General features: G+C 41.2%; 1 protein-coding gene across 1 annotated transcript in view; it reads right to left on the bottom strand.

Moving 5' to 3' along the window:
- The window catches only part of LOC124550632 (sulfotransferase 1 family member D1-like), a 69529-nt gene that overhangs the window by 44401 nt on the left and 10546 nt on the right, over positions 1-14582 (bottom strand). Inside the window, exon 3 of the mRNA XM_047125355.1 lies at positions 5497-5596. Within this exon, the coding sequence (XP_046981311.1) occupies positions 5497-5596 (100 nt within the window). The remainder of the gene's footprint in view (positions 1-5496; positions 5597-14582) is intronic.

The following is a 14582-nucleotide window of genomic DNA, read 5'->3' as shown; positions in this document are numbered from 1 at the left end:
TGGATCGGCGGAAGCAGAATTTGGTCCGTCTCTATGGCAGCGCCATCTCGTAGTGCGGAAACGGACGAGCGCTGCGCCTGCGCTGTTGTGATTAGCGGGGCGTGCTCTAGTGGGAAAGTTGTGTACGCGCTGACTACGTGGAACTATGTACACAACAAACAGCAAAACGTTTTTGGCGACCTTTGACACCTGTGACATCCCCACAGAAGATTCATCCCTTCTCTAAGGACACTGTGGGGCTACATCCCCACCAAGAGTGATCACACTCCTGCAGAGCAACCGCTATTTTTGCTTTCGTGTACAGATTTTAACCACTAGGGACCGCTCAAAACAATTTGAACGTGATCCGAAGCAGCAGAGGTACGTATGCTTTTTCAGCCATCCTGTTTTCCATCCTCTTATGGAGTGATCACGCGGGAGATCAGCTTTAACATGTGCGTAAATAAAACAATAAAAGTTCCGCTGAGACCCCTCAGTTCGGCAACATCGATGGTATCACCCAAGCATATTTGTTCAGCACGTTCGAAATTGTAATAAAACTGAGGATGGGAAGATAAATGTACTAACCGATCTTGGATCATGTGAAACGACCGATACCATATTGAAATACAAAAACCAAAAATCTGCTGCGACATAGCTACGCGAAAATGTCTAAATGTCAACTTCTATAAACATTAATGTAATTGCAAAGAACATTTAATGTAATTACAAAGATCAGTATAAACAATTATTTGTATTTTGTGTATGATATGTGGGATCCTGCCCACTTGTGTAATATATGGTGCCTAGGAAAGCTGTTTTCTCGAATAGCTAGACAACAATTCAAGCAAATCTTATTAATGGAGTTTATTAGGATTAAGTGAAATGACAGTACTTAACTTAGTGGATGTGCAATGAGGTCTCGCAAGCAATTTGCGATATGCAAATAATCAACGTCCTTCGATTTACACAATACACGTGCAAGAAATTAAAACAATGCACAAGTCACGACTAAAGAGCTAGGATGACATCTCATCTTCTAGCAAGGCTCTTCTACTGCGGCCGAGGATAGCTGGAGCGGCGCTTATATTATCTTCTGGCAGAGGCCGCTCCTGTCTCGGTGTCGTCCTAGAGAGGGGTCGGTCAGCCTACTATTAGCTGACGTCGTCTCACAGCCTTCTCTACTGCAGCATTTCGGACCGACGTGCTTGCGCTTGATGTTACGCCGGAACATGAAACATATGTTCCAAAGATGATTTGGCAGAAATAGATCGATGTATTATAATAATTTCTTTGCTACATCTTGTTGGAGATAAACCTTTTTTTTTTTTTGTACAAGCGTGAAATGCGAAGAAGGAAAACAAGTTATGTGTGTTTTTTTGATTTGTATTGTAAAGTGAAATGACTGAAAATATATGTGTAGGTCCCCAGAAAGTCCACTAGTTTTCTCATAGTATTTGTAGCAGCAAATCAGTCATCCTCCAGACGGTCATACAAAAGTTAAACCAACTCACAACAGAAAAGAGCAACAAAAAACATGAGTATTATTAATAAAACTGGTTCTTTGATTCGACCATCGCTATCTCTCGCTGCAGTGTGTCACTTTTCGAAAAAGTGATCTTTTAATTCTGTTGAGCAGTGTAAGCACAACTGATGTTGCTTCTGAAACAGTGCCTGCATCCGAGTTTAAGGGTCGATTCACCTCAGTCAGCCTACAAAATAAGCGATTTTTACGATTTTTTAAAACTAACAAAGCAATCAATGTAAATCCTTTTGCTCATTATTTACTTATTCTTGGAGAAAGTTTTCTGATTTTTTAAAGAGCTATCATCGCGAATCCACCATCTGAGGAGTTAAAACTACTCTGGCCAAATTGAGATGTGTCCGAGATGGAAGTACTGCAGCTTGAAAATCTTAAAGCTCAAAAACCAACAATTTTCTTAGTCTATAGGACACTGTGCATGGGGTAATGGCGCAATTTTTAAATTTGAAAAACTAATAAATTGGAGGACGTGTGAAACAGAAATGCAGTTTTGTCGTGCTTATTTGGCCATATTTCTTGCAACTACTAATGAATAAACTAAAATACGAAAAAAATTGCCTATCACTCCTTGCGGACAATCCTGACGACTAATTCAATATAGTAGCTAAGATGGGGATAGATTGTTCAGTTTTAAGCGTGTGGGTGAGCACCATTTTGGACAGTTGGCTAAGAAGACACAGCTCATTACTGACTTTTTTTTTTACATATAGCGTTAATGTAGCTAATCCACCGGCGGCTTGAGTCCAGATGGACCCCTAGAAATTTATATTGGTTTGCTTCCTCTCGCACTATGCTGCATATCCCATTTACATATGAGTGCTGTGAGGTTAGCACCTGGGATTTATTTACATTGACCTTTAAGCTTTGTGCATGGAAATAATTCTAGTATTCCATTACTTGCTGAAAATTCCAGTTCCTCACAATCTTTACCAAGAAATAAAACTGAGGTGTCATCAGCATAATTTACGATGTGCGAGTTAATAGGCTGTACAACGTCATTAATATATGCTAAATAGAGGAAATGTCCAAGAATTGAGCCATGAGGGACTCCCTGTGTCACTGTTTCACTTGTGTATTTAAAAGTTACGATCTTATTGTCAATCTGATGTGCAAGTTTCGTACACTGTTTCCGATTTCCCAGATAGGTGGATAGAAGTTTCATTGATGCATCACTGATATTGTACACCCACAGCTTTTTTAAGAGAAGCTCATGGTTTACTGAGTCAAAAGCCTTGCTCAGGTCAAGGAATATTCCGGCTGTGTGCGTACCCTATCCTATGTTGCTATATACTCCATGGAAGAAACTGGTAACATGCTTAGATCTTCCCTAAACCCATGCTGCGATTCAGTAAGTATTTTGTGTCTTGAGAAAAATGTGAGTTGTGATAGGATAACTGTTTCAAATATTTTACTGAAGGTAGGGCTTAGCGAAATCGGTATAGAATTCGAAACTTCTTCTTTACTTCCCTTCTTATGGATTGGCTGAATTACACATATTTTTAAGGCATTAGGGTATGTATTTTCATTAATACTACAGTTGATAAGATAGGTAAGGGGTTTAGTTATTTCATTGGAAAATTTCTTTAACACCACACTTGAGATAACATCCACTCCGGATGAATTCTTGTGCTTTAGCTTTTGTATTGTGATAAACATTTCCTGTTGATCACATCCATAAATTCGAGCTCAATTCCATCCTGACATCATTAGGTGTGGCAGCCTGTAGATCTGTAATAGGGGGTGGCTGGTCAAAAGGAGAGATAAAATGCTTATTGAATAAATTAAATACTTCATATGGATCTTTCACTAGATGGCTCTCATGTCTAATGCTAACTGGTCACTCTGTCCATTTCTGGTGGCTTTACGCTGTTTATTGGTTAGTCTCCAGGATGCCTTACCTATGTAGGCTGAACTCTCCATTGCATCATTGTTCATCTGTTTCCTCAAGTGTAAAAGGTCTGTCTTAAAAAGTTTTTTTTTGCTTGATAGTACTTTTCCTTAAATATATGTGGCTTTGTTTCCTTATGTAAACAGTCGAGATCATATATATATATATATATTCTGCCTTAACTTAATCAGCCTAGGTGTAAGTTTCAGCCTAGTACTACTTTCAAGGCGAGAGTTGGTTTGTACACTGGTTATATCTTTGAGAGGGCAGCAGCAGTCGCAGTTCATCAGCACTGTTCTATAAAATTTTTTCCCATTTGTTTTCTGACCCTTTAGTTTGGTACATAGTGTCCCATTTCTCCTCTGCTAACATAGTTTTGAACACTCTGATGTTGGCGCTATTCAGGATCCGCTTCTTCTCAATTATCTTAGTTGCTGTTGGTACAGCAAACCTTAAATATTCTAACACCTGACAATAGCGATCTGAGTAATGAAAATCAACACTTTGAAAGTTAACACTGTCTTTTACATTTTTGTTCACTATCACATAATCTATCTTACTGGAGCTTGAGTCTGTTACTCTAGTGTCAGAGTTCACTATACTTGTGAGATTATATGAGTTTAATGTATCTGTTATTTTCAAATTGGTTATACTACAGGAGTTTGTATCAATATTTAAGTCCCAACTACGCTAAGGTAAGTGGGGTCTGTTTATCTAATTGCCCTGTTAAGTCTATCAAGACAGTCAGCACATAGGTATTTGGTGGGAGGTACATAACAATAACTTCGGATGAGCATTTATGTGGCCCACAACACCAGCCATTTCAGTTGTTCCTTCTTTGCAGTATTGTTCAACAACTGAGATTTTCTTAAAAGGAAGATGTTCATTTATAAATGTTGCCACCCCACCCCCTTTGTGCTGTTTCCTGCAGTAACTATCTGCTAACAGATTACTATCTAATTTTTAATAATCAATTTTATTGTCTTTGAGTCCATGTTCTGTAATTACTAACAGGTGTTGTGAATTCTCATTCGCAAATACTTGCAGTAAATTGAGTTTATTCCTACGATACTGCAAGTTTTGATGCATTATCATAAAAGGCACTGATATTTTACAACACCTTGTGACATGGAATTCTGAATCAGTCGAATTATTACACAAGTTTTTAACACTGCGCTGTAATTACGATTTGCTCACTTCCAAGTCGGTTTGTTCAGCATATGAATAAGGTTCTTTCCAATCCAACGGAAATCGTTTGAATCTGAGCCAAAAAAAAAAAAAAAACTTGTGGATCATAATCTAAGATGATCGGGTCCGTGGTGTTCTGCAGCTTCTTACAAAGTTCCGTTATTTGGTTCACTAACATGAGCTTTCCATTTATGTTTAAGTGAAGTCCGTGCCTGGTATGTTCTTCACGTTTCAGTTTGCTTATGTCTAGCAAGTGCAAATGATTTAGTTTTTTACATACTTTCTGCAGTTCCAAATTATAGCGCTAAATATTTGTATTTATACACGACCACTGAGGGAGATTATGTCGCTCTGGTAGGTTTATTAGGGTAACATTTGTGTTGTACAGTTTTGGCGCGAGTGCTTACTTGCTCTCGTTTTTGTAAACATGGTTGGCGCCGCCAATGATTACAACGTGGTCGTATTTTTTCAAATGGTTTGTTTCTGATAGATTCTCAACTACAGCACTTAATGTAGCTCCGGATTTAACTTTTGCGAATACTGAATATTCATTGTGTAAAGCTTCATGAGGGGAAGCTGAAAGGCTTTTTCCGTGGGTGTCCGCATACAGTAATAAGAAGAAAGCAATGGATCGCAGAAAATGGAGAGGCAAAGGATCTGCTAATATAGCAGAAAACTGATGTGACACATTTTCAGTCTTCACCACTGTTTCCGCTTAATGTCCTGCTACAGATGATAGCAGTGATCCCCCTTCAATTCACATATAGTGTTTCACAGCTGGTGGATCTGTGTGGTGTCTGTTTTTCCGAAAGAACTGACACCATGCATTCAAATAAAATAATGTATAGATAAACAGAATGTACAAACATGAAAATACTTCACCTTTGTATATACTTACTCCAGAAATGGAGTCCGTTCAAGCAGAGGAATTTTGTACGCTGTCTCATAATCGAAATTATTCATGATTAACCAGATCATCTCCTGGCACCAAGTCATACCTGTGGGCAGATGGTCATGGTTAGTGACTGAACTTATTTCAGTGCCTGTTGTTACAAATTTATGTTAATGATTTGCTCAGACAGTACTCTTCATTACATGGACATGGGAACAGGAAGATGAAAGACGCTTCTAAGCTGTCTATATCTAACAACAAGGAACAGAAAAATATTCAGGAAACATTACTCCCACATAGAAGAAGAAAATGTGTTTGTTATACGGACATGTGTTATATGGACATGGGTTCAGAATAATTATCCGACCAAAAGTATCAAGACACTTATCAGTGGATATTAATTTGGTGTATCTCCATCATTGACCATTGTGACGCCTTGAGATCTGCTGGTAACAGTCAGGTGTCTGAAAATCTGTCGAGTAATGACAACCCATTCTTCCTCAAGAGTGCAAACCAGGGAAGGCAATGATGTTAGACATCAGGGACTGGAGCGAATCGGAGTTTTAACTCATCCTAGAGGTGTTCCATTGGCTTCAGATACAGACTCTGAGCAGGTCAGTCCATTTCATGAACGTTATTTTCCACAAGACATTGCCTCACAGACGCTGCCTTACGAAGAGTGTATTGTTAAGATAATTCCATCATCATCTCTACACTGTACGTGGTACACAATGCTATAAAATGTTTTGATATCCTTCCGCATCTAAGGTTTTCTTAGGCACAATAAGGAGACCACACTCTAACCACGAAAACTACCCCATACCCTAACAACACCTCCTACGTACTGCACTATTGGCAGTACACACGGTGGCAGATGACGCTCTCCAGGCACTCGCCAAACCCAAACATTTTCATCGGTTTACCACAGGTTGATCCATGACTACAAATCACCTGCTTCCAATCACCCACTGTACAGGGGCGTCATTCTTTAGACTACCTCAAGCGTCACACAGCACTTACTACAGATATGTATTTCTTGTAAGGAACAGCTCGCCCACTGTACCCACTATTTTCGACTTTCTGCATACAGTAATTATGGTAGCAAAACTGCCAGTAGCATTATGGAACTCACGAGCAATTCTTCCCACTGATTTCATGCGAATTTTTGCAATTAATTTCTGCAATGTTACAGAGTCAGTATATGAGTTCCGCTTGGTCTTGGTTTAGTTGTAATTGTTCCTTCGCGTTTCCACTTCTCAATCACACCATCAAGAGTGGACTTGGATAGCTTTATAAGGGTTGAACTGTCCCTGATGTATTCGTTACTCAGAATCATACCACCAACAATTGACTTGGGCAGATTTGTAAGGGTTGAAATGACCCTGATGTACTCACTACTCAGAATCAAACCACCAATAGTTGACTTGGGCAGGTTTATAATGATTGAAATGTCCTTGATGTACTCGTTATTTTGAAATACACCACCAACAGTTGACTTGGGCAGGTTTATAAGGGTTGAAATGTCCTTGAGGTGTGTGTTACTCAGAATCCCATCACCAACAGTCGACTGGGGCACGTATATAAGGGTTTCAATGTCCCTGATGTACTCGTTACTCATAATCACACCACCAACAGTTGAATTGGGCAGCGTTGTAAGGGTTGAAATGTCCCTGATGTATTCGTTACACAGAATCACACCACTACAGTTGACTTGGGCAGGTTTATAAGGGTTGAAATGTCCTTGATGTACGCCTTACTCACAATATCATCACCAACAGTTGCCTTGGGCAGGTTTATAGTGCTTGAAATGTCCCCGATGTACTCGATACTTTGAAATACACCACCAATAGTTGACTTGGGCAGATTTATAGGAGTTGAAATGTCCTTCATGTATGTGTTACTCAGAATCACATCACTAGCACTGGACTGAGGCAGCTTTGTAAGCGTTGAAATGTCCCTGATGTATGCATTACTCACAATCACACCACAAACAGTTGAGTTGGAGAGGTATATAAGGGTTTAAATGTCCCTGAAGTACTCATTACTCAGAATCACGTCACCAACATTGGACTGAGGCAGCTTTGTAAGGGTTGAAATGTCCCTGATGTACTCCTTACTCATAATCACACCACCAACAGTTGACTTGGGCAGGTTTGTAATGGTTAGCATGAGCCTGATGTACTTGTTACTCATAATCACATCACCAGCAGTTGGCTCTTCCTGATTCGATTCGCCACGAATTCCTCTCACCTTAGACAAGCAATTGCAACTTACGTCTTCAATTATAATTGTTAGATATATTCACGTATTCCATTCTGCTGAGAACTTCCTCATTCCTTAGCTTGTCAGTCCACCTAATTTTCAACATTCGTCTATAGCACCACATCTCAAATGCTTAGATTCTCTTCTGTTCCGGTTTTCCCACAGTCCATGTTTCACTACCATACAATGCTGTACTCCAGACGTACATCCTCAGAAATGTCTTCCTCAAATTAAGGCCGGTATTTGATATTAGTAGACTTCTCTTGGCCAGAAATGCCTTTTTTGCCATAGCGAGTCGTATCATTGCGAATCGTATCATTGATATCCTTTCACCTTGTATTTTAATTCCACTCCTGAACCTTTCTTTTATTTCCATCATTGCTTCCTCAATGTACAGATTGAAGAGTAGGGGCGAAAGGCTACAGCCTTGTCTTACACTCTTCTTAATACGAGCACTTCGTTCTTGATCGTCCAGTCTTATTTATTCCCTCATGGTTGTTGTACATATTGTATATGACACGTCACTCCCTATAGCTTACCCCTACTTTTTTCAGAATCTCGAACAGCTTGCACCATTTTATATTGTCGAACGCTTTTTCCAGGTCGACAAATCCTGTGAAAGTGTCTTGATTTTTCTTTAGCCTTGCTTCCATTATTAGCCGTAACGTCAGAATTGCCTCTCTCGTCCCTTTACTTTTCCTAAAGCCAAACTGATCGTCACCTAGCGCATTCTCAATTTTCTTTTCCATTCTTCTGTATATTATTCTTGTAAGCAGCTTCGATGCATGAGCTGTTAAGCTGATTGTGCGATAATTCTCGCACTTGTCAGCTCTTACCGTCTTCGGAATTGTGTGGATGATGCTTTTCCGAAAGTGAGATGGTATATCGCCAGACTCATATATTCTACACACCAACGTGAATAGTCGTTTTGTTGCCACTTCCCCCAATGGTTTTAGAAATTCTGATGGAATGTTATCTATCCCTTCTGTCTTATTTGACCGTAAGTCCTCCAAAGCTCTTTTAAATTCCGATTCAAATACAGGATCCCCTATCTCTTCTAAATCGACTCCTGTTTCTTCTTCTATCACATCAGACAAATCTTCACCCTCATAGAGGCTTTCAATGTATTCTTTCCACCTATCTGCTCTCTCCTCTGCATTTAACAGTGGAATTCCCGTTCCACTCTTAATGTTACCACCGTTGATTTTAATGTCACCAAAGGTTGTTTTGACTTTCCTGTATGCTGAGTCTGTCCTTCCGACAATCATATCTTTTTCGATGTCTTCACATTTTTCCTGCAGCCATTTCGTGTTAGCTTCCCTGCACTTCCTATTTATTTCATTCCTCAGCGACTTGTATTTCTGTATTCCTGATTTTCCCGGAACATGTTTGTACTTCCTCCTTTCATCAATCATCTGAAGTATTTCTTCTGTTACCCATGGTTTCTTCGCAGCTACCTTCTTTGTACCTATGTTTTCCTCCCCAACTTCTGTGATGGCCCTTTTTAGAGATGTCCATTCCTCTTCAACTGTACTGCGTACTGCGCTATTCCTTATTGCTGTATCTATAGCGTTAGAGAACTTCAAACGTATCTGGTCATTCCTTAGTACTTCCGTATCCCACTTCTTTGCGTATTGATTCTTCCTGACTAATGTCTTGAACTTCAGCCTACTCTTCATCACTACTATATTGTGATCTGAGTCTATATCTGCTCCTGGGTACGCCTTACAATCCAGTATCTGATTTCGGAATCTCTGTCTGACCATGATGTAATCTAATTGAAATCTTCCCGTATCTCCCGGCCTTTTCCAAGTATACCTCCTCCTCTTGTGATTCTTGAACAGGGTATTCGCTATTACTAGCTGAAACTTGTTACAGAACTCAATTAGTCTTTCTCCTCTTTCATTCCTTGTCCCAAGCCCATATTCTCCTGTAACCTTTTCTTCTACTCCTTCCCCTACAACTGCATTCCAGTCGCCCATGACTATTAGATTTTCGTCCCCCTTTACATACTGCATTACCCTTTCAATATCCTCATACACTTTCTCTATCTGTTCATCTTCAGCTTGCGACGTCGGCATGTATACCTGAACTATCGTTGTCGGTGTTGGTCTGCTGTCGATTCTGATTAGAACAACCCGGTCACTGAACTGTTCACAGTAACACACCGTCTGCCCTACCTTCCTGTTCATAACGAATCCTACACCTGTTATACCATTTTCTGCTGCTGTTGATATTACCCGATACTCATCTGACCAGAAATCCTTGTCTTCCTTCCACTTCACTTCACTGACCCCTACTATATCTAGATTGAGCCTTTGCATTTCCATTTTCAGATTTTCTAGTTTCCCTACCACGTTCAAGCTTCAGACATTCCACGACCCGACGCGTAGAACGTTATCCTTTCCTTGATTGTTCAATCTTTTTCCCATGGTAACCTCCCCCTTGGCAGTCCCCTCCCGGAGATCCGAATGGGGGACTATTCCGGAATCTTTTGCCAATGGAGAGATCATCATGACACTTCTTCAATTACGGGCCACATGTCCTGTGGATACACGTTACGTGTCTTTAATGCAGTGGTTTCCATTGCCTTCTGCATCCTAATGCCGTTGATCATTGCTGATTCTTCCGCCTTTAGGGGCAATTTCCCACCCGTAGGACAAGAGAGTGCCCTGAACCTCTATCCGCTCCTCCGCCCTCTTTTGACAAGGCCGTTGGCAGAATGGGGCTGACTTCTTATGCCGGAAGTCTTCGGCCGCCAATGCTGATTATTTATCTAAATTTAGGCAGTGGCGGGGATCGAACCTGGGACCGAAGACGTTTTGATTATGAATCAAAGACGCTACCCCTAGACCACGGGCACACTACTTAGTCCAAGTTAAACTAACTTACGCTAAGTACGACACACACACATTCCCGAGGGAGGACTCGAACCTCCTACGGCGGGGGGGGGGGGGGGAGGGAGGGGGGGGGGTAGTGTGTGAGGGGGGGGGGTAGGGTGTGAGGGGGAGATCCGCTCGGACCGTGACAAGACGCCTCAGACCGCCGCACTGCCTGGTTTTCTCACAGTGCATGCTGTACTCCAGACATACGTTCTCAGAAATTTCTTCCCCACATTAACACTTTGCTGTCTGCACGTCCCATACAAATTTATTCGCTTGGCGCCGGCAGCGCTAGTCCGGCTTACTTGGCTTGTCGCCGGCCGTTTGTCACCTTTCTGTTGATGACATGCTTGAAACACATAGACTTTTGGGCGCTTTAATTTTCCTGAAATCATCTGTTTTGCCGTATCGTTCCACAAAATCAAATTCTCTTTTCAAGTAACTTCTCTGCAACTTATACACTTTTATAATAATCATCCAAGCAGAGGTGATGCCACTTTCTATCACAAGGTGTCAATAGTTCCATCACTGTTTTTGCTAAAGGCTGTCCAGCGACGGAATATAACTTGAATGACGGAATGTATCCCGTACTGGAATCACACAGTATGCGAATGATTAAGCCGTATTTCGTAGTTTTCGACGGATTGTAAACTTGATAATTTAACCGTCCAGGCCACGGTATCATTCTTTCAATTTGAGATGTTTTGACTTAGATTAAATGTTTCTTTAAACTTTTTGGAAAAATAATCAATTACGAATTGCACTTTGACAAGCTAGTCTGCATTATCCTGTTTATTGTTGCTGTCGGATAAATGTTAAAATGATAATATTTGTCATTCGCATAAAGATAGCAAGCCCAAACCATTTTCTAAGTTCGGGTCCCATAACGCCGACAAATTTGTCACTTTTTAAATCCAGTTTCCTTCTATTGCAATTTTGACTGTCGTACTTGTTGGTTTCGTTGGTTCGTTCCCAGTATATAATTCAACGATATCCTCGACGCTCTGAGTTTCTTTGGGAAATATGTTTGGACCCGGGGATCCTTCAAATTCATTATTGGTCCTCGGTAAATCAAAGTCTGATCACTGTGCACTGCCTTCTTCGTCCGATTCAGCCGAATCAGTTGACAACCGTAGCGGTCGCTGAATTCTTCTTGGTCGTATTTCACTAACTTCCTAATTCTGCTTCACCTCCATTTTTTTTTTATATCCAATGTCTTCTTCCTAAACGGCCAAGTCGTCCGGAACGTCAGACAAGACGTCCGCGCTTTCATCGTAAATAACCGTATTGTCTATTTCGTCCGCCATGATGAACGAACACAAGTACTTACAAAAACAAAAAACTTGTGGTCGTGTGTAGCTTTTTTTACCTAAAGAAAACACCAACAGAATGCAAAAGATACTAAAATGCTGCCGGCGCCCACTGCGCGATACTATGTAGACGACACCAATGTGGTTTCGCCGGACGGCATGGTTAGATAGTTAGATACTAGTAACTTCTTTGGCCAGGAATACTGTAAAAGATAATTATTTAAATAATAACTTAGGATAACAAATAAATTAGAAAATTCACCACATCGCTTCTAAACACTACATCTACACCCACATAGATACTCCACAAGCCACTGTACCGTACGTGGCGGAGGGTATCCTGTACCACTAATAGTCGTTTCCTTTCCTATTCCACGCGTAAATACAGCGACTCAAAAACGTCATCAATAAGCCTCCACATGGGCCCTAATTTTTCCTTACACACTATACAGGGTGGTCCACTGATCGTGACCGGGCCAAACATCTCACGAAATAAGCATCAAACGAAAAAACTACAAAGAACGAAACTCGTCTAGCTTGAAGGGAGAAACCAGATGGCGTCATGGTTGGCCCGCTGGATGGCGCTGCCATAGGTCAAACGGATATCAATTGCTTTTTTAAAATGGGAACCCCCATTTTTTATTACATATTCGTGTAGTACGTAAAGAAATATCAATGTTTTAGTTGGACCACTTTTTTCGCTTTGTGATAGATGGCGCTGTAATAGTCACAAACGTATAAGAACGTGGTATCCACGTAACATTCCGCCAGTGCGGACGGTGTTTGCTTCGTGATACATTACCCGTGTTAAAATTGACCGTTTACCATTTGCGGAAAAGGTCGATATCGTGTTGGTGTACGGCTATTGTGATCAAAATGCCCAACGGGCGTGTGCTGTGTATGCTGCTCGGTGTCCTGGACGACATCCAAGTGTCCAGACCGTTCGCAGGACAGTTACGTTATTTAAGGAAACAGGAAGTGTTCAGCCACATGTGAAACGTCAACCACGACCTGCAACAACTGATGATGCCCAAGTAGGTGTTTTAGCTGCTGTCGCGGCTAATCCGCTCATCAGTAGCAGACAAATTGCGCGAGAATCGGGAATCTCAAAAACGTCGGTGTTGAGAATGCTACATCAACATCGATTGCACCCGTAACATATTTCTATGCACCAGGAATTGCGCGGCGACGACTTTGAACGTGGTGTACAGTTCTGCCACTGCGCACAAGAGAAATTACGGGACGATGACAGATTTTTTGCACGCCTTCTATTTAGAGACGATGCGTCATTCACCAACAGCGGAAACGTAAACCTGAATAATATGCACTATTGGGCAACGGAAAATCCACGATGGCTGCGAGAAGTGGAACATCAGCGACCTTGGCGGGTTAATGTATGGTGCAGTATAATGGGAGGAAGGATAATTGGCCACCATTTTATCTATGGCAATCTAAATTGTGCAGTGTATGCTGATTTCCTACGTACTGTTCTACCGATGTTACTACAAGATGTTTCACTGCATGACAGAATGGCGAACTACTAGCAGTTTGATGGATGTCCGGCACATAGCTCGCGTGCGGTTGAAGCGGTATTGAATAGCATACTTCATGACAGGTGGATTGGTCGTCGAAGCACCATACCACGGCCCGCACGTTCACCGGATCTGACGTCCCCAGCTTTGCTTCTGTGGGGAAAGTTGAAGGATATTTGCTAACGTGATCCACCGATAACGCCTGACAACATGCGTCAGCGCATTGTCAACGCATGTGCGAACATTACGGAAGGCGAACTACTCGCTCTTGAGAGGAATGTCGTTATACGTATTGCCAAATCCATTGACGTTGTCGGACATAATTTTGAGCATTTATTGCATTAATGTGGTATTTCCAGGTAATCACACTGTAACAGGATGCGTTCTCAGAAATGATAAGTTCACAGAGGTACATGTATCACATTGGAAAAACCGAAATAAAATGTTCAAACGTACCTACGTTCTGTATTTTAATTTAGAAAACCTACCTGTTACCAACGGTTCGTCTAAAATTGTGAGACATATGTTTGTGACTATTACAGCGCCATCTATCGCAAAGCGAAAAAAGTGGTCCAACTAAAACATTCATATTTATTTACGTACTACACGAATATGTAATAAAAAGTGGGGGTTCCTGTTTAAAAAAAACGCAGTTGACATCTGTTTGACCTATGATAGCGCCATCTAGCGGGCCAACCATAGCGTCATCTGGTTTCCCGCTTTAATCTAGATGAGTTTCTTTCTATGTAGTTTTTTAATTTGACGCTTATTTCGTGAGATATTTGGTCCGGTCACGATCAATGGACCACCCTGTATATGTTTGCAGCACAAAAATCGTTCGGCAGTCAGCTTCAGATGCCGGTTCTCTAAATTTTCTCAATAGTGTCGCCTTCCCTCTAGGGATTCGCATTTAAGTTCCCGAAGCACCTCTCTAAACACTTACGTGTTGTTCGAACCTAGCGGTAACAAATATAGCAGCCCGCCTCTGAATTGCTTCGATGTCTCCCTTCTATCCGACCTGGAACGGATGCCAAACTCTCGAGCAATACTCAAGAATAGGTTGCACCAGCGTCCTTTAAAGGTGAACCATTCTTTCTTAAAATTCT

Source organism: Schistocerca americana, chromosome 9 (assembly GCF_021461395.2).
Source record: "Schistocerca americana isolate TAMUIC-IGC-003095 chromosome 9, iqSchAmer2.1, whole genome shotgun sequence".
Lineage (NCBI taxonomy): Eukaryota > Metazoa > Arthropoda > Insecta > Orthoptera > Acrididae > Schistocerca > Schistocerca americana.
The sequence above is the reverse complement of the archived record's forward strand: the minus strand, read 5'-3'. Positions and strand labels throughout refer to the sequence as shown.